The following is a 20,808-nucleotide window of genomic DNA, read 5'->3' on the forward strand; positions in this document are numbered from 1 at the left end:
AGAAAATGTTTTATGTTACAAATGCTTGATGGTTCAACAGGTAAGGAGTTTATTCCCCTTAAGCAAGGTCTCGAGTTCAAGCCTTGTGAATGGAGAAGCCAGCATTAGGAGAACTTGCCCCTAGAATGGGGTCTGGCCCGATTCAAGGGATTAGTCCTCGCCTACGTGCGGTGAATACCCTGAATTCATCTAGAAAATGTTTGAGGTTCTAAAAGCACCCTAAATGCTTTCTGCAATAAGCATTAGTTATGTGTTTTTTCCATGAAGCACTTGAAGTGTTCTTTTAGGATTTACTTATATTTTTACTAAGGATTAGTTCCAAAAACATTTTTTTCAAAAATGCTTTCAGTTATTTTAAAAACATTTCAAAACAAGCTCAAGGGTTGTATTTTAAGAGTTGGAACTAGAACTATTTTGGCTCGTGTATGGAGTTTCCGTACATACATGTTGAGTTGGTCTCTTTTCCAAAATTCAGCTCTCTACAAGTTTGCAATTTGTGTCTAAAAGTGCTTTTAAAATAGCTAAAAACACTTTTTGCGAAGATACTTTAATATGATTATTTCTTAACAAATTAGTATTAGCAATTTGTGTTAGCTATACAATAAATTCTTGATTTATATTAAGTAACCAAAACCGCTTCACTGTAAAAAAAGCACACGAAATTGCTTTTCGAAAGAATATGCACTTCTCATAGAAGTGCTACCAGTAAAATAACCATTTTCAAACAAGCCCAATCATAATGGAAAAATAACTTCTAAAACACTAATGAACCTAACTACTTTCAAAGAAGCATTTCCAAACAAGCCATTACATCCGTCATAACGGCATGAAGACGGGGTGAAGGTCAAAATTTACCGTCATTGGTTCAAACTGCAAGAGACTGATATCTCAAATTGTAGAGCGTTTATACTTGCAGTCGAGGTCCTGTTTTCAGATTCCCCTCTACCCGATTATCGCTTGTATAAAGAAAAGATGGTGTAAAACCATTTAACAGCAGTAAAGAACGGTATGGTATTAACACAATGGACAAAAAGAAAAAAATATATACAAAGTTGTGCTTGAGACAGTCAGGTAAAACGAGAGAAATAAAGAACACAAAAAGCTCACAGAGGGCTTAAGCAATAAAAAGAATATGGGTTTCAGCTGATTAATTACAGCACAACACTAGCACATAAAGGGTAAAAATTTAATAGAGTAAAAAACCTTGGGTCATTTACAAATTCATCGACGCCTATTCCGAGTGTAGCTTGGGGATCCTGTGTTGCCTCTGTAGTTCCTGCTGGGAGAGTCTAGTGATCCCCTAAACGACGCATAAGCACGCTTGGCTGATTCGGGTACTGAGTCTAACGGAATTGACTCCACAAAACATGCCGTGTTGATGTGAGTCCTCTCAAGCTCTGCTTGAAGTAATTCAGAGCTATACTGCTGAGCAAGTGCCTGAGGCATTCAACAAATTACTTCTGAGTTATTTGCTTGTACGAAAAGAACCAGAAGCATAGAACTTCACTAAAAGGTCTAACATGAGAACCAATTGACGCGGTAAAAGATTTCTTTCATCCTATTTACAATTCAATATACTATTCTGGTCGACTATGAATATGCGTATGCACACAATGACTGTCACGATAACCAACTAGTCAACTTGGGGATTTGTATTTTAAACAATGTACAAGAAGAAAGCATAAGAGAACTGAGGTTTCTTACAATGAGGTCATCTGGTGACACACTCATCCCATCCTGTCTATCATCAGCAGCCTCTTCACTTCCACGTGTTGCTCGTCGATTATGCCCTGGATTCTCCGCATTTTCTGATACACTCTCAGTGGCTTTATCGAGAAGTACCCCTTGTAAGGACTTCAAAGACTCCCTTGCATCCGCAGTGAAATATGGATTTAATATAGTCTCGAAGTATTCAAGCTGCATAATATACACAGAAGGCAAATGTCTTAGAACCACATTTTACTCTACATGATTAATGATGGTAATGACTTGTTCTCTCTCAACGAGATCACATGAAACAAATACTCCGTAATTTTCTACTTTGCATATGCATAACGTGTTGGATACATTAAAGATCTTATCAAAATCAGGTGCATTTAGACATAACGTTTCTCTCTCAGAACATTCATCGGGCACCCAAGGAATATGGTGCAACTGCCATTTATTGTTGCTCATCACCAAAGCCATATGCAAATTCAAAACCATCAAACTTCATACAGCATTTCTACTGCAAAAAATCTGTTACCTCCAGCATTAGCTGACAGAAACCATTTGCATCAAGTGACCTAAGCTCTTTCGATTTATTTTCATGGAACAGACTGATAAAAGTGTCAATTAGACCTTCCACAAGAATGCCAAGTGTCTTGTCCAATAACGGCTTAGCACCAGAGAACACCTGGAAAGAGGAAATTGATTTCTTGTAAGTTTATTGAGAAAATGATTCAAAAGTTAAAGCTAGGAATATGAAAATGCATATATGCATTACCACTCGAAAAATAAAAATAGAAAGAAATATTTACACGCTCACCTAAGTTGCCAAGCAAACAATGTATCATGTGATTCATTTCATACTATGGCCTAAAGAAGAAAGTCATCGTGAAATAAAAACTAGAAAACAGAAGTTAAAAACTGCATACTACTAAAATCCTTCTACAAGACATTAAAATTTAATATAACACATGGCTTTCCCTAAGTACCTCTGCATGCACAGCTACCAAAGTGTGCAGTAACTCGACAGCAGCATCACGCACACCCTGCAAGACACCACCATTGTATTAACTCATCCAGTTCGGTCATTGAAAAGAAATTGTTAAATATAAAGACAGCTACAAATTCTAAATTCTTTAGTTTCTTACTTTTACAGCAGGTGCTGCTCCCCATTGAACACCAGAATCCAACAAATAGTTCCAGGCAGCAGTTCTGATCAAATTTGCCTGAGAGGAAAAGTGAACTGTTATGTTTCACATAAAGGACCACAGGAAAGTGCATCATAACTCCAATCCCTGTCCGCTTGAATTTTGTGAACAAATGATTGGAGCAACAAAAATGTCAGCTGTGTGTAATTTTATTTGAAACAGGTGTTGAACCTGAAAAGTTGCAAACTCACCCCTTCCCCATAATCATGGAGAGAGGAGATGCCCTTTGACACAAAAGAACTGAATTGCCTTGTGATAAACTAAAAAGAGATTCTTTCAGAAAGTTCCTGCCAGTGGCACTTACATGGTTATATGAGGACATCAACTAAGGTGGACCTATAACTTAACTACATTTTCTGAGCCAAGAAGGCCGTAAGTGTAGAAAATGCCCACATAGAAACACAAAAAGACAAGAGAAAGCAAGATAATACAGTAGAACTACAAAAGATCTATGTGCGTCTGTGTTGGGGTGTTCATCTATACCTTAGCAAAAGTATATTGCTCAAGGACCTTCTCTTCAAGGCCAGAAAAGGACACCACTAGGTCCTGTATGTCACCATCCTCTTCTCCTCTTTCCCTTTAAAAAAATATATAAATAGAGAAGATAGCAGGGTAAATAGGCATCAGCAAATAAGTACATGAAAGTTTTAAACCATCAATAAGTGAACATGAGTCAACTATCAGTTGGCTGAGGCATATCACCAATTGGTCTAATGTTTTGTTTTTGTTTGGGTTTTCTTTAACCTGGAGCATCCGAATCTTTGACCCGACTAACTCCCAAGGAGGCATTTAGACCCTCCAATTCAAACGGGCCAGGAAAACCCATTGGTCCATCTACTTAACCGTAAATTCAACACCATGTTCGTTATTGCGTTCTTATCACAGGTGGAGCAAAATTTCATATGAACTAGTAGATTTCAACAAACAAGTTTTTAATTTTTATATATGTTATATAACTGTTATTGGGGGAGGAGGAATTGAAAACCTCGAGTGGATGAGTTAATGCAGCTAACCATTTGAGCTAGAAGCCCCGTGCTTCAAAAATGAATCTGTAAACAAAAGAATTATATCCTAAAGCCTGCTCATATACAAATCCAGTCACTCTTTATCCAACAAAATAGTTACTGAATTGGACTTGGCCATTTGAATGTGAAAGATACAAGGTAGTAGCCAATATTATTTCTGGTTCTTGGGTTCCCGCTTCAGTGGGTTATATAAAGCATTTCACATATCAAGTACATCCAACTGCTCCGATTAAAGAGGGCAAGAAACATGATAATATCTCTACAGTTCAATGAAGGGAAATGTAGTGGCCACATACCTAGACTGTAGCCAGATGTGCTTGTAATTGTTGTACAACTCATAAGAAAGTTCTTCTCTGCAATAGCCAATATTACTCAAGACTATTAACAACTGTTGATGTGGACCAACACTTCCTGGGAGATCAGACTTTTCTGCTAGGGTATGAGAATATCCATTTTGTACGTGTGAACTTCCTTTGCTTGATTTGTTTACGGCAAGCTCACTTCCACCACGCTCTAGATGACCTGATTAATGGAAGTGTCATAACTGAACACTAAATACTAGCAACATGAAGTTGAGTTAGCCACTCATCCATCGTACCTGCAAAATCAAGCATGCAGTTCAAAAATGCAAGTCTGACAGATTCTTGTGTTTCTTGGAGTTGCATGAACATATCCTCTGACTTCGTAGCCTCAGTTCTTAAAGATTGAATCATCCTGAAATAATAATACCGTTAATGATGAATATATAAATAATGAGTGAATGTTCTGAATTTCTTCAGAGAAAAGGGTAATGAACACTAATAAAATCTTGAGCCTGTCTATCACTTGAAAACTCTTGTTTAAGTCGGGTTTAGAGACTTACAACTTGATTTGATCCATTGCTGAGGTCATAACATTACGGAATGCTAGAGGCAAGAAAGAGATTGTATAGGGAGATTTATTCCTTTCAAGAACTGACACTGGAACCCATGTCTCATCTTTTGAAATCTCTGCAGTTGATGCCCGCATCCATGAGCAGAGCCTTAGGATGTAAATCTTAGTAATTTCCGACTGAAGTGCTCGAGTTGCAGTTACTGTTACAAAAATAAGTCCAACCTTCAGAACACTTTAAGAAATCAGCACATTGCAGGTTAAGAGAACGCTAAGATACCAGCAATAGAAGGAGCTGATTCTTTTGCTTGGAAAGTTTCACATGCTTTAGATATCTCTGTTATGGCATCCCTCATATACGGTTGCAGAATGTTTGATTCTTCAAGATCGCGAAATGTATTGCAAACCTGCATCAAGAGTAAATAAATTTATAACTACCTACCAAACCTTGGGTTTAGACTGAAGATATGCAAATACCTACAGTTGAATGCAGTTTGGCATGAGCTGATATTAAATTTTGATTTGAAGCATATAAATACAGCAGATGATAATAAAATACAGTTTAACTTTTATATTCGAGCAGCTATTTTTGAGGCTCCCTATCTCCCATATGAGTCACAAGACAAACAAAAAAGAAATATAACTTAAATTAGAAGTTGAAAATTCACATTTCCCTTTAAACTATCCAGGTAACCTTATCTCTAAATAAAGTATCAACGAATGCAGAATAGAGTTGATCAAGGCAACTTGTCATTCTGCAATTACAACAGAAAATACTCAGTTTTACTAAAAATTACAAAGTAATTTGGTATATTTTGTACTCAAACATATCCACAGTCATCTATGTACTTAAGCTTAATGACCTAAGGCTTCCATTTATGTAATGCTAAATGATAACAAGCAGGTTCAGCCGGCATACTCACTTTGACTTCATACGCAGATATGGTATTCCGTATCATTCCAGCAACTTCATCAAGGGAATGAGTGGAGTACTTCCCATCTCCAACTTTATCCTCAGCTTTATTTGCTGGAGTGTTAGCATTTGATTCAGTAGAAACTTGGGACGACTGAAAGATTGAGATTCACAAGAATAAAAGTGAAATCATCTCTCACAAACAAAAAAATTAGATCATTTCTTAAATATAGCAACACAAAAAAAAAAATTAGATCATTTCTTAAATATAGCAACACAAATATAAATATAAATAAGGTTCTTCTTGACTGAATATGCATGCCACTGCTTCCCTCACTAGTGAACAGGCGATAGGCTTAAAGTTCTCCGTGCATATTCTCACGTATTAGCAGCCAGCATAAATATGTATCAGCTTAAATATGATGACACTCATATTATGATGCTTGAACAAACATGACGGTGTTTGAGGTAAAGAAATCAACCTCTGGCATTAGAAATAATTAAACCAAATGGAGGGAATTATGCAGAGGCTAAGGAACTCAGGTTTTGCATTTGAGATAATAGTAAAAAGAAACCCACAGCGCATCAATCTTCATGCAGTTTGGAAGCTTACATTCCTTTTCTGAGTTATTTATGTTAAAAGGTAATTTTAAGGTTTGTATAATTGGATGACCATACTCCATGGTATAGCAGCTATTGACTAGGTATTCTAAGAACAATCTATAATTCTACCATTGCATTCTTCACTTGAATTCAAAAGTCTGATGTTAAATGAATGAATATATTACACCAACGGGAATTGGATACATAAAAACAAAAAAAATATAATTTAAGAAGTTATATAAAAATAGAAGGTAAAATAATAAATGAGTGATGAAGTGGGTGATAAACATTTGCTGGGGAACTTTGTAACTTTACCAAATTACGCTGGCTGTTTATTGATAAACTCATCTTATATTGATGGTTTTCTAAATAAATTAAGTCGGGTCAAAGCTTCCAGCCTACCTCCTACGGTTGACGTTATATAGTAGTATCAATGTGTGTGATAAAAGTCAAGTTGTGGTATAATAACAGACCATTTGCCATGCTATATTATCAATTCTATGAAACTGTATCTCTTATCATACTAATGCATTGGAAGACCAAATATATTCATGTGTACACTATGTCCATGTACATACATGATTTCTGGAACTGTTAAATAAAATGACCCCAAAAATTATTAAAGGTATATAAGATAAAACGCATGAGCATCATTAGAAGACAAATTTTATCAACAATTAAGAGTAGATCGTACATAAATGCCAAAGCTTAGAATAAAGTGTTAACAGTGTTAACCATACCTTTGCGAATTTCCCACTGAAAACAGAAAGTGCCACTTTCCAGAAAGCTGGTATGTGATGGATAAGTACAGCAGTTAATCTGCGAATATACCTCCCTCTAAGAGCATCAACTTCTTCACCTGTCAAGTCCACTGGCAGAGAATCTACTGGAAGGTGGTTGTCCCCAAGAGAATAGTTGACATCTGACTGACAGTAGTGTAAAAGAACAAAGTGTTAAGCACTGACCCACTCTTTAGCTGTTAATCAGTGTAAGATGATCCTTCTAAGGGTCACACTTACAGATTGATTTATATCTTCTTGAATCTGTCTCCATCTTGCATCAGACAGAGCCCTTTCACGTAACTCATTATGTAAAGTCTCCATCCTAGCTTCATGATCCAATGTGCATTTCTCAAGCAAACCTCGAATTCTGTTATTCTGAAAAAGAAACGAACTAAAAGAATTCAGTATGTTGACAATGGTCCCCTCTCTAGTTTTTAATGCATAGTCACATTCAGGTGCAGTATCAGGGTGTTTCCCCAAGAAGGAAATTACAAAACACGTCCTCTGTTTTTATTCTGAAAGCTTTTTGTCTGGTGGTGTGAAGGGAGAGAGAGACTGTTAACCATTAGCTGTTAGTTGTGTCTGAAAAACAAACTAGGGTTGAACCTCTCTTTTAATAAAAACGAGATTCTAATAACAAGGAGAAGAGTGACATACATAAGAGGATGAGATATCTACAAATTAAGAGGAAAACATAAATATCAACCATTAACACGTAAGACCAATCAATTAGAAATATATATTAAATAAATATGGACCACCCCATTATAACGCCATAACGTAAATCTAGACGCTTGATCAGGTTGATTATTGCCATTATCGTCCAGATTCAGAGTCTAGCAACAAAACGGTAATCCATTCAAGTGGACCCTTTAAATGCATATAAGCAAAGTGCAGAAGAGGGGTCCCCATATATTTGCAAGAAATGAATATAGCTTGTAGGCCCACCCCAGTTCATAGTGCAAGATACAAATCTAACTTGTAACTGAGATCAAATAAATAAACCAGGCTCAACTTTAAGTCCTTACCCTAACTGTGATCAAATAAAAAAAACAAAGCTCAGCTTTAAGTCCTTACCTTTTGTATTGGTAATAAATGAGTCAACGGGACATATTCAGGATGATATCCCTTCGATCTATGTTGCAAAAGAACAGAGAATTGGATGGAGATCTCAAACATGGAATACAAGCTGGATGGACGAAGTGGAAGAGTGCATCAAGTGTGTTTTGCGACCGTCTCATGTGCCATTGCTCAAGGGGAAATTTTATAGGACGGCAACAAGGCAGCAATGCTTTATGGCACGGAATATTGGGCGGTCAAGCATCACCACGTGCAAAAATTAAGTGCAGCAGAGATGAGAATGCTTCTTTGATGTGTGGGCACACAAGAATAGGCAGGATGAGTGACCCAATTGAAGATAAGATGAGGGAAAATCAGTTAAGGTGGTTTGGACATGTGAACCAAAGACCTACATATGCTCCAATTAGAGAATGTGATTATTAGATAGAGGGTCAGGGCAAGAAGGGTAGAGAAAGGCCTAGGAAAACTTGGAAAGAAACTTTGTGAAATGACATGGAGTACTTGGAGCTAACGGAAGACTTGGAGCAAAACCGAGCGCAGTGGCACTCTAGGATTCATATAGCCGACCCCACTTAGTGGGGCAAGACTTTGCTGTTGTTTTTGGTATTAACGGTAAACACTGAAATTTCATGACAATAATCAAATGGTGGTTCTGTTTTGATTGACTTTTGCAAAGATAATCCTTGAATTGAAAAGTAAAAAAATGGACGTTCAGATCATTCAAAGATATGGAGACAGTATATATTTCCTACTCTAACATTGCCGCTTACATGTTTGTGGGCCTTTCCCATCACTAGAGAGCCCAATATGTGCTTAATATACGTTGGGAATTACAATTGCAAAGATTCAAATCAAGACTTCCTGCTTAGATACCATGCTAAATTTGGTTGGTTTATCATTATTTCCAAAAGCTTAAGCTATTAGAATGTGGCACAACAAATATTTTATACTCTCACTACGAAACTGGCTTCAACAACTAAGCAACTGCAATTTCGAATTTTAATGGTAATAAACATGATGATTAAGATCACCTTCAGCGTTGCTTAGTTTACAATTAGGGAATTAAAAAGAAACAATAAATAAATCCCAAGTATAGTTAACTAACCTGTATATTTAAATAGTGCCATACAGGATCTGACTCAGGTTCCAGCTCCAATAACAGCCTCACTGTGTTTTCAACCTGCATTAAGTATAAAAAGTCTTATTAGACAATTATTCAAACAAAAAACAATAATGTTAATACAAGATATGATGAGTCTTACGCAACAGCTCTCTTTAATGCATGTGAATCATCTTGTCTAGCTAAAATCACCCTATCACCTCTCAAAAAGTTACAGATGAAAGAAGAAAAGAAAATATAATAGGTGGTTACCAAAGTCTTCTGTTTACCACTTTTTCGAAAATCTTAAGTTGTTATGATGTAGGCCAGAATCATTTTATATTTTACATTCTTGCTTACATGGGGGATTTGAGTCATATGATGGAGCTTTGGCTGAGAGTAATTGAGCATAAACAGAGGCATGAGACATGGGTCTCAGACAATCAATTCGGGTTAATACCAGGGCGCTCGACTATGGAGGCAATCTATCTCTTACGGAGATCCATGGAACGAATTAGAGATATGCAAAAGGATTTGTGCGTGGTCTTTACAGATTTGGAAAAAGCGTATGATAGGATCCCACAAGAAATTCTTTAGAAGATCCTAGAAAAGAAAGGAGTACGAGTAGCATATGTCCAAGCAATAAAGGATATGTATGATAGAGCAAGAACTGCAATAAGACCTCATGAAGGACAAACTGAGATTTAAGTCCTTTCCTTTTTTTGCATTAGTAATGGATGAGTTAACATGACATATTCAAGATGATATCCCTTGGTGTATGCTTTTCACAAATGATATAGTGCAGAATGTAGATAGATGTAACGCAAGAAGGAGTAATTGCGAAGCTTAACCATTCACGAGAAGTGTTGGAATCTAAAGATCTTCACCTAAGTAGGTCAAAGAAAAAGCATATGAGCATAATTTCAGTGGGAATGGGGGCCCAAATGAGATAAGGATGAGGATTGGAGATCACAAAGCACCAAAGAATGAACGTTTTCATTATCTTAGAACTATCTTGCAAAAAAAGGGAGAATTACATGGAGATCTCAACCATAGAATACAAGCTAGATGGATGAAGTGGAAGAGTGCATCATGTGTGTTGTGCAATCGTCGTATGCCACTAAAGATCAAGGGGAAATTTTTTTGGACGACAATAAAGCCAACGATGCTTTATGGCACAGAAATGTTGGGCGGTCAAGCATTTAAGAATGAGGATATCCGAGGTCAAGTAAGAGTGGCCACAATTGAAGATAAGATGATAATATCGGTTTGGGTGGTTTAGACATGAGAAACGAAGACCTACAAATGCTCCGGTTAGAAAATGAGATTATGAGATAGAGGCAAAAGAGGTAGGGGAACACCTAGGAAGACTTGGAAAGAGACTTTAAGAAAAGACATGAAATACTTGGAACTAACGGAAAACTTGAAGCAAAACCGAGTGCAATGGCATTTTAGGATTCATATAGCCGACCCACTTAACGGGATAAAGCTTTGTTGTTGTTGTTGCTTATAAGGGGGGATTCTTTCCACCAATAGAGCTAAACATATGGAATTCAACTTAATATTTGGAGGTTGCAATTATAGGGGTTTCAACAGAACTCTTCTGATACAGTTTGTTGGTTAAAACTATTCTTAAGCTACAAACCATAGGCCAACAATTATTTACAACAATAGTAGTGGTAGGTGGTCTACTCTTAAGTAACAACTAAGTCACAGTAACCAAGGTGCAGACCATCCCTTGATTTCCATTAAACAACTTCTTCAGTACTACATGTAACAACATCATCTTAAAGGAGATGCCGAGTCTGGTCCAAACAAGTTTAACCTAACTGAATTATACAGAATAAACTCAATCACTGCTCAACAACTCAATCTTTAACTTATAAATTCAAGCTTGGCTTACAAGAACATGAGGACTGGCAGCCTCATTGACTAGAAATAACTTAGGCTTTTCATCAATTTTACAATTTTCCAATAATCTTTAATGTATTTGTAATCTTTCAGGTTTTAATCTGAAAACAAACCAAATAGCAATGGGTCCTGCACCCTAAAATATACTAGATAATGACCAAAAACGTGGAAGTAGGGTTGAGTTATAAACAAAAAACTCTACATCTGTCAGTGAAGAACCTGTGCTTTGGAATTCAAGACTACACTACTAAGGACAGAACAGCTCATGCTACCTTCATTACTGATAAGAGTTCAACATTACCGAGATTTATATATACTGCTTACATTTGTTAAATCTATTTGCGGATCTTCCATAGACTTGTAAAGCATCCCTTTAAACTCATGCATCACTTTCTCAACCTCTTCAAGTACCCGTTTCAGTATTCCCACCTGCGATAGCAAAGGTATATCTAATTTAGTAGAAATAGAGCACTCTAACTCAAATGAATGAACAGATTAGAGATACCTAAAAGCCTGACTAAGCAGTATTTAATCTAAATAAATTAGATAGTGGAATGAATCAGCTGTCAGTAGAGTGTTGTGACAACTATTATCAGTATCTTTTTAAATATTTACATAAGAATTAAAAACTAAATACAAGACTAGCACATATGCGACTTTCTTTCCAAACATATGTACAATGATTTTCAACAAATACATTAGTTGATGCATAGATGCGACTTAAAGAGCTTTAAAATTGTCTAATTTTACCCACAAAAAAACACAAAGTCAAAGTTAATACAGATTGTTTCATACATGAGAAGGCAGAGCAATCGATTTGGCCTTCTTGTATTCCCTAACTGCCAAGTCATATTCTCCCTTGCTTATGCTACCACGAATTGTACTGGGCAAGTTGAATAGCGTTCGGAACCTCTGTAGCATTCCTTGCACGGACCTGATCTTCTCAGCTTGAGCCTATAAATATTCAAAAACTAGATGAAGCTTATATCATCCAAGTTGCATAACCGCACATAAACCTCCAAAGGTAAAATATTTACATATTACCAACCTGTCTCTCAAATAGAGGCTGGAATGCACGATTAGCCAACGAACTCACTCCTTGCATACAGTTAAACAAATGAGAAGTGCCTGAACCTTCAGGGTCTTCTTCAATCCGCTTTAACTTTGACTCAATATCTGTTAAAGTATCAATATCTTCCATGTCAGAAATAAAAAAACATCCCAAGTATAACTAGTATCTATGCTTTCTATGAGCTTTCACATGTTTATACAATAGGAAGAAATAAATAAATGCACAAGGCAGTTGTCTCTCAGTCCAATAGAACTAAGCTCACAAGCAAATCTTATACATAAAAGTAAACCAACTGTCGTATTTTGATGTGCTTTCCACCAACGTACTCCAATTTACAAAAGTGGCTATTCCAGAAATGCACGACAAATGCTGATAATTTACAGCTAGATGCTATTGGATAGTTACCACATGAACATGATGTCTCCACAAGATTAACATGCAGGTAAAGGAGTACGTTGACATAGTGATCATGACAACTAGCTACCTTTTCTTTTGGGTCTGAAATTAGGAAGACTACCAAACAATGTTTCTCTATTTTCTGTTTTACCTTTCAAACAAGTAACTAACTACACTATGTCTAGATATTACACATGGCCCAGGCCCCCAAGTGATATGAACAATTTTTACCATCAATTGTGGTTTTGCAAGAGACAAAGCAGTCAAAATTGTCTTTGACCAATTGTTTTCTCTGCTGAGTTCGTCCTTTAAGATCACTTTTTAGAGCAAGAGCACCAGCCTCCAAATCTGCTGCACCAGTATCTTGGTGTATCCGTGAGATAAAGAGCTTGGCATCAAATTTCTCGGAGAAATACAACAACTTCTCTGTAAATAGTTCAGCTCATGTATTAGTGTTTGTTAAGCAAAACGGCAAGGTGGTACTAGAAACTTGAAAGTCGACTAGATACAAAGAGTAAGAAGATAATGCAGCATAGCAAGAACGAAGATGCTACATTACCACGAAGGTTGTTATCCAGTTTGTCATTCTTGGACGGAGAATGGTCGGATGACTCAGTAATCAATCTTAAGGTTTTGTTGTCAATGATCCTGTAAGAACAGTACAAATGCAAATGTAGGTGAAGAGTGAGACCCTCACACTAAATAAATTTGGAAAATAGCGGAATAAAGTGCTAACCCCAAGCCTAGGGGATCAATGCATTCCATGCCCCGTGGGAATGACTGTAAATTGTTAAGCCCCTTCCGTGCCAAGCCCGCTGTGGAAACTTTGCGCTCAACCTTTTGGGCCACTGGTGCTGATCTTGTCTCTCGCATTTCACGAACCCTACGAGCAAGCTGACAACACAAACCCCAAATCATTTCCCAAAATTGAAAACACAAAGCATTCAATTAACCAATTCTCTTCAAATGTGTATCAATGTATACCTCAGCCTCGTCGACGTGCTTCCAGCAACCAGGCTCTCCGCCGTCCCAAGCGGCATCATCATCTCCTCGAGAACCACGTCTGGCGGCAGCAGCAGAAGCAGCCTTGCCTCCTCGGAACCGCGCGCGCTGCTGATCTTTGGCGGTGGAGTCCTCATCGCCGCTGGATATGCTGAGCATGTCGACATCGGATTCGTCGTCCTCCTCCACCGCACGCCGCCTGTTGCCGGTGTTGCTGGCTCTGGTGGCTTGGTTGGGGGCAGGAGAAGCGGCGGGTTTACGCGGCGGTTGTTGGTGGGGCTGCTGGACGTAGTTGGCGACGGGGGCAGAGCGGGAGTTGCTGGAGGTGGGTTTTTTGTAGTTGACGTCGCGCTGTGATTGTTCCTTTAGAGCCATCTGGAGGAGCTCGTCTTCGTCCAGGTCGTCGCCGTCGCTCGACATTGCTGCGGATTCTGCTTCTACCTCGACACACTTTCGCAATTTCAGATTTCAGATTCTGAATTTCTGAAAAATCCAGAAAAATTGTGAATGCGGAAGGATCTGAAGTTTCCCAGCACAAAATTGAGACCCAATAACATCACACAGCCATGTGTTTACAGCGCTTCGCATTCAGTTCAAATTACCAAGAAGTCTTCCGTACTGAAACAATTAGCCTATATATTATGCTCACTAGCTACTGCTCTTCGTACACCTTTTTCAACTTTTTTTCATTTTTTTTTTTTGTTAATTTTTGTTTATTGATTTTGCTTAAATCATTTCATCTACAGTTGAAAATATGTAAAAAATAAAAATAAGTATACATAGCATCAGTCGTGCTCATTTCAAAAAAAAAAAAAAATTTTGTTGAAGACGGTTTCAAAGAGTGTTTATGTAATTAACTCATAACAAAACACATTCATGTGTTAAAAAATTTGATTCGATGTTCGAAAATTGAGAATAGTGCGTAAAAAATAAAAATAAGTGTGTGGATAGCACCAGCCATGCTCATTTGATAGTTTATTTTTGTTTCTTTTTATTTTTAAAAGACTATCTCAAGGAATATTTGTGTAATTAACCCATAACGAAGCACTTCCCAGTGTTAATAAATTTAATCATATGGCCGAAAATTAAGAAAGATGTGTGAAAAATACAAATAAGTTGTATGAATAGCACCTGCCATGCTCATTTCATAGTTTTCTTTTCTTTTTTTTTTCTTTTTTTTTTTTTTTTTTTTGGTGTAAGACGGTCTCAATGATTGTTTGTGTAATTAACTCATAACGAAGCTCTTCCACGTGTTAACAAATTGGTTTCCTACCCTATTAAAAAGAACTGAAGTTAAGTCACAAGACCCTTTTTTTTTTTCTCAATTTTTTTTTTTTTTTCAAATTACCAAAAACAATTAGTCGAACAAATTTTAAAATTTGAGAGACTTAAAATGTAGCAAATCATACGGTGTTTAAACAATCTCCACATCTTAGACCATCAATCTTCTCAAATATTACTACTTCTCATCTGTTATTGTCAATTCAAATAGGTCAGCCTGAAAAGAAAAAAACACAAGGGCAGTAAAAACCCGATGATCATCGGGAAGTCTGGTGTGCGCGGTCCACTCCCTTATACATATGAGAAGAAAAATCAAAATTTATTTCGTAATCAAGAACGTCTCTTAGTTGTACGAAAAAAAGTTTATACACAAAATGCATTCACAGAACCCCGGGATTCCCAAGACAAATACAAATCAAATGTGCATTTTGAAAAGCTAGACGCTTCTCTTCTCCGTTTCTGTGAATGCTGCATAGACCACTACAAGAATACATTCTGCGGGCCTCAAATAACTGGCATAGTTTGTGTCCAGTCGCCGCTGCTACTTCCTGTGGCTTGTACAGAATGGATGATAAGTCATCACATATCCACCGGACCCCAAATATTTCTATCATCAGAAGACGGAGACTCTCTTAAAAATGCTCCAAATTGCGGTCTTGCTGGTTGATTTCTTCCAAGAGGGAAGTTCCAAAATGAATCAGAGTTCTCAAAGAAGATGTAAAATGCGACAGCGGATGCTAAAAACAGCCCTAACAGCACCAGATAGATCTGCCACTCTGCATTTTTTGAAACAGAGGGTAAACAAAATTGTCAACCACATACGCACACGCACGCTCACACACACACAGACACAGAGGGAGAGAGATACCTTTCCAATCTGCTGGAACAGTTAACTTAGTCACCACGGCTCCCCATTGATTAGAAGTACTAAGCACAACCCTGAAACCAAGGAATATGTTAGTCTAAAAGAACCAAAAGGGGAGCAAATTGCAGATAATTTTTTTTTCCAGGTGACAGATACAATATCTGAATATACTACAAAGACTCATCTCGAAGTTGAATTTCATTACACGTATCAAGCAAGGGTTAGTACTCATTCCAATGCAAAGTATCAAGAATCAAGACAAATGTTGTTCAGCGAAGACCAACAGAATCAGGACGTGTAGAACTCGTTGGAAAGCCTTACCTTTCAGTTGGACAGAACTCCAAAGTTTCAATGCCTGTTCCCAGATGTAGCCTCTTACTCCAGTGGCAAATTTCCATTTTCTTAACTTCCACCACGCATACATCACCATCTTTGCTTCCCCTTCAATTTTAAGATTAAACAAGTGCATATTAGCCAAAGTGATATCATAAACCATGTTACACACGCGGCATTCTCAAATTTACCAAGTCATCAGAACATTGTCTCCTAATGCTTTGTTACTCATCGTAGAATTGAAGAAAGAACGTAATGAATCACTTTGTTTTAATAAATAAATAGAAAATTGAATATACGTTGTCCTCCCTCTTACACGTGTGTGCATGAACAGTGAACGAATACATGTGTAACCACACCAATATGTGTGTATCAAGTTATAAGTATCAACAAACCATCAATAAAGTATCCACCTACCAGCAATCTTTAACTTTCAAATCGATGCACCAGCATAGAAATTTGTTGTCTAACAAATTGTCAGATAAAGCCTAGTACTATAAACAAAAGGATCAAATGCAAAGTTAAGTGCTTACAGTGCAAGATATTTCCCGTCTTTGCTGACAGACATAACAGAAGCAGACTTTTTAAGTAGCCGCTTATGCCCAATTTTACTCCATGTACTTATGTCCCAAACTGCAGTGAAAGCTTTATCGCCTGTTTGATTCATACAAGTACATTTAGATGCCAAGAAACAATAATATAGCAGTCTAGATTATTTGCTTCACAGTTCAGAGAGGTAAACCTTTTTGAACAGTGCAAAACAGAAAGGGTTTTGTCCCATCTTTAGAAAACCGGCATAGTTCAATCTTTTCATCCTGCACAAATAAAACCCCGAACATTAGGCCGATCCGACCAAAGGAAGAAAAAACAAATATTATACCAATATAGAAGAAAATCCACAATATATATTCAAAAGTTAAAGAAATCATCCATACTGAGGTGTGGGTCAAAGTAGTCAAAGGAACACCATCTTCCAGCTTCCATATTCTTGCTGAGCCATCAGTAGATGTTGAAGCTAAAAATTCGGTGTCTAGGCTAGAATATAATATGAAAATAGATCGGAATATTCAAAATCTAGAATAGGACATGTATGGAAGTCGTCTTACAAATAAAATTAAGTCAATAGACAAAAGAAAAAGAAATCCGTTAACGCCTATTATTTTTCATTATATTACCAACTCGTAATTTTTTATACTAGATTTAATCAAGACTAAGGGCTGGTTTGGTATTGATGTGCTTTGAAAAAAAGCTGCTTCTGCTGTGCTGTGAGAATAAGCAGCTGTGAAATAAAGCAGCAGAGTGTTTGTCAAACTTTTTTGTAAAAGTGCTTTTAAAAAAAAAAAAGCAGTATTAGAGTGTTTGGTAAACTTTTATGTAAAACAGATGTGAAAAAAAGCCGATTTTTCAAAGCTAGGTTTTGCAGCTTCTTGTTTTTGGCTTTTTTTCATCCAAAACTGTGAAAAAAAACTGAAGCTGAGTGTTTACCAAACACAAAAACAGCTCCCAGCTTTTTTTGATAGCAGCTTTTTTCAGAATCACCTCAGTACCAAACCAGGTCTAAGATGCTTCAACAATGAGTTCAGAGATTCTTTGATGAGTGGAATAAGTACTGCAAGAAAGCATAATGGTGTTCTTCTACATAACTACATTGACGTTGTTGAAAATATTCAACTCCTTTTACAGTCATATCCCAATGCAAGGAGATGAAAAAAAATATCGGAGTTTATAAATTTTTTTTTGTTTATAGGCGTTGTCCTGCATAAGCAAAACAAGCTTGTTTCTCACCTGAAATCCATATCACGCACAGAGTTATGCGCATTTGGTTCATCTAAGATTATTCGCAGGCTTGGCCACTCCAGAATTCTCAAATGCCCATCCTATAGTTGATTAGGACATAAATAAAAACATGTTTGGAACAAAATAAAAATTAACTAAAATAGAAGCACAAGAAGTCAAATTATAACAATAGGGGAGTTAAAGTTTATTGCTTACCACACCGCCAGTAGCCAATTTAGATCCATCAACACTAAAAGCTAGGCACTTCTGTGGACCGATTCCTTCCAGAGGAGGTGGTTCCTTTGCCAACAGCTTTGCAGTTGATTCTTGGCCATATAACTCAAACAATCTGCAATCACCACAAAAACCTCATTCAATGGCTAGTTGCGTGGGAGGCATTGACACACTAGAATGTCAATAAAATTTCAGCTAAAATGTCAATAAACGTACAAGCTAACACAGGAGGAAGAGCATAAAGAGAAGACGATGGACTAGTCCATGAACAATAGTAAGCTGGACACGAAATTCATAGAAAGTATCATCATCATCCTTTTGATTCTCTATTCATATGAAAATTATGTTCATCGGTTTCAGTGGGATCAAAAAATAAAAAATAAATAAAATAAAATAAAAAAGCAGATATATCAGGACAATACAGAATCGCTAAGAACAAGACCAAATTATCTTTTGGGTTCTAAATTCCAACTGGCTCAAATGACTAAGATATCCTTTCCAATGAAACGCGGGAATATATTTCACAGATCGGTGTACCTCGTTAATCCTTTTGCAGCACTAATAGTATACTTTAAGGGAAGTGATTTTCCCACACCATTTTTAGCCTTTTACACACTCCTCTTAAATCATGGCCGTTGATTCCGTTTGATTTATCCAATTCGATGACCATAAAAAAAGAAGGGTGTGAAAATCACTTCCGACTTTTATCATAACATTCAAGCTGTGAATCATGTGGTAAACTTTTTAACAATCAAACAGAGAGCTACAGTTTGCCCAACAACATCAGACAGCATTTCCATGTCAAAGTTGAGTCCCTAATTAGATTCCAAACTGGTTTGTGATACCATAGAATGTGAAGGCTTCATTGAGAAATTCACCGGTTAGAGAGAAGAGGATCACTTTAACTATCACAAGACCCAATCCAAACTTGGTTTATAGTGATGATCAACATTGCATATCATATTGTTAGAACATCTACTATTGTTTAACCTGTACCACGTTAGACATACAAAATGATAGAGATTACGTTGATTTTGTATGGGTCGCACATGCGTCACATGTCAAGGAAAAAGAAAAGCTCCAAGGGAACCATAAAATGGAAATTTCATGCTCACACGAGAATGACATATCCCTCTGCACATGAATTGTGAACATGGTAAGGGACCGTTTGGAAATGCTTCTCTAGAAAGCCCTTCTGCTCTTAAGTGCTTTTATTTGAAGTGTTTCTATCATAAGCGCGTCAGAATTTTTAATAAAATTTCAAATTCTTTGGTAAAAAACAATTCCAGGTGCTTTTCTAACCCATAAGCACGTTGAATTTTTGCTGCCCAACAATGTTGGAAGAGTTTTTGGTTATCTAAAAGCGCTTTTGGCTTAAAATCACATCATACAGGTCCTAATTACCACTAATTAGTCACTTGACTGTGTAACATAATTAAAGCGATGGATTTCTGACTAGAAACTTATATCTGTAGACTCAACCTTTATTCGATACAAGTTTTAGCTATGAGAAATGCCTGGAAAGAGTAGATAAGCACATGTAAACCTTCAATTTGAGGATAAGAAACATACTAAATTTGAACAGACCCCACAATCTTTTCTCTTTTGAATATCTTAACAACTCACCAAACCTAAATATTCTAAGAATACTAATTCAGTATCAAATTTGAAGATTAATTACAGTTAAGAGCAAGATTTAATCATCATTATTTAATTATCATAACACTATAAAACTTAAAAAAATAAATAAATAACCCAGAACCGACAACGGTAGGATTGATATAAAGCAACAAAAAAGTTGATAAATTTGGAAATATAAAATACAAGTAGAAGAGAGAGAAGCTCACTTGCAGACACCATTGGAGGTAGAGCAGACGATGTCGTCGCCGCTTGGGTGCACCGCAATCGAAACTACATCACCCTCCACTTCTTCAAGCACATATGTGCTCTACAAACAATCAAACCACCAAAACAGTCAACCCCACCCAACAGAAAAGTCAAACCCAACCTTCATTCGAGCTCTCTTATGTTAACCCCTCAAACAAAACAATAAGTACCCAATTCACAGAGATTACAAAAAACACAGATTTTAGAGAGAGAAAGAGAGAGACCAGGGGAGAGGAGGAGTGAGAAGTGGTCTTGGGGTCGAAGGAGAAGACCTCGAGAACTGACGAAGAAGAAGAAGGAGAGCCCTTAGGCCTGGACCTCCCGAACACCACCCAACTGGCGTTTTCGGGCCGCCGGATCCACGACCCGCACGTGACCGGACCCTGCTGATCGGACCCACCACCCGCCATTCAATTCTATTTCCGAGATAGAGAGAGACAGAAAAACAAAGAAGGAATTCAGGAATTCGTTTTATTATTATGTTGTCGTCGTTTTATAGAAGGAATGAAAAGGTCGAAATCGAAAAGGATCACGTTGTTGTCGTTGTGGGTCCTACGTACGAATGTACATCAACGGCGGTGATGCTGATGACAAAGTTGTTGGTGGAAGTGGAACAATGTCAACGCCCTTGTCCAATTATCGGTAATGGATATTCGCTCAAAATTCTACGCCTTTTATCCTTACACATTTCTGGGCTTGGGCCCAATTAAGGCCCATTGATAGTTTGGGAACGGCCCATATCCAACCTTAGGCAATTTAACATT

The 20,808-nt window shown here is 37.2% G+C and overlaps 2 protein-coding genes across 2 annotated transcripts; both read right to left on the reverse strand.

Annotated features, from left to right (window-relative positions):
* Positions 1 to 1,090: 1,090 nt before the first annotated feature.
* Positions 1,091 to 14,271, reverse strand: LOC137734610 (exocyst complex component SEC5A-like). Its single transcript, XM_068473850.1, has 21 exons — positions 13,651 to 14,271; positions 13,403 to 13,560; positions 13,226 to 13,314; positions 12,898 to 13,092; positions 12,247 to 12,374; positions 11,994 to 12,152; positions 11,523 to 11,627; positions 9,294 to 9,368; positions 7,346 to 7,483; positions 7,067 to 7,252; positions 5,734 to 5,877; positions 5,091 to 5,217; positions 4,803 to 5,013; positions 4,539 to 4,654; positions 4,237 to 4,462; positions 3,399 to 3,492; positions 2,856 to 2,933; positions 2,697 to 2,753; positions 2,246 to 2,395; positions 1,705 to 1,917; positions 1,091 to 1,437 (listed from the first exon to the last, which is right to left on the reverse strand). Exons 1-21 carry the CDS (start codon positions 14,086 to 14,088, stop codon positions 1,222 to 1,224), a joined length of 3,303 nt encoding a protein of 1,100 aa, XP_068329951.1. The 5' UTR covers positions 14,089 to 14,271; the 3' UTR covers positions 1,091 to 1,221.
* A 921-nt stretch (positions 14,272 to 15,192) lies between these two features.
* Positions 15,193 to 20,646, reverse strand: LOC137734611 (SEC12-like protein 1). The gene is made up of 10 exons (XM_068473851.1): positions 20,269 to 20,646; positions 20,005 to 20,105; positions 18,140 to 18,272; positions 17,933 to 18,024; positions 17,083 to 17,182; positions 16,890 to 16,962; positions 16,681 to 16,801; positions 16,136 to 16,255; positions 15,818 to 15,888; positions 15,193 to 15,725 (listed from the first exon to the last, which is right to left on the reverse strand). Exons 1-10 carry the CDS (start codon positions 20,452 to 20,454, stop codon positions 15,529 to 15,531), a joined length of 1,194 nt encoding a protein of 397 aa, XP_068329952.1. The 5' UTR covers positions 20,455 to 20,646; the 3' UTR covers positions 15,193 to 15,528.
* Positions 20,647 to 20,808: the final 162 nt, after the last annotated feature.

The sequence above is a fragment of the Pyrus communis genome, chromosome 5, assembly GCF_963583255.1.
Source record: "Pyrus communis chromosome 5, drPyrComm1.1, whole genome shotgun sequence".
Lineage (NCBI taxonomy): Eukaryota > Viridiplantae > Streptophyta > Magnoliopsida > Rosales > Rosaceae > Pyrus > Pyrus communis.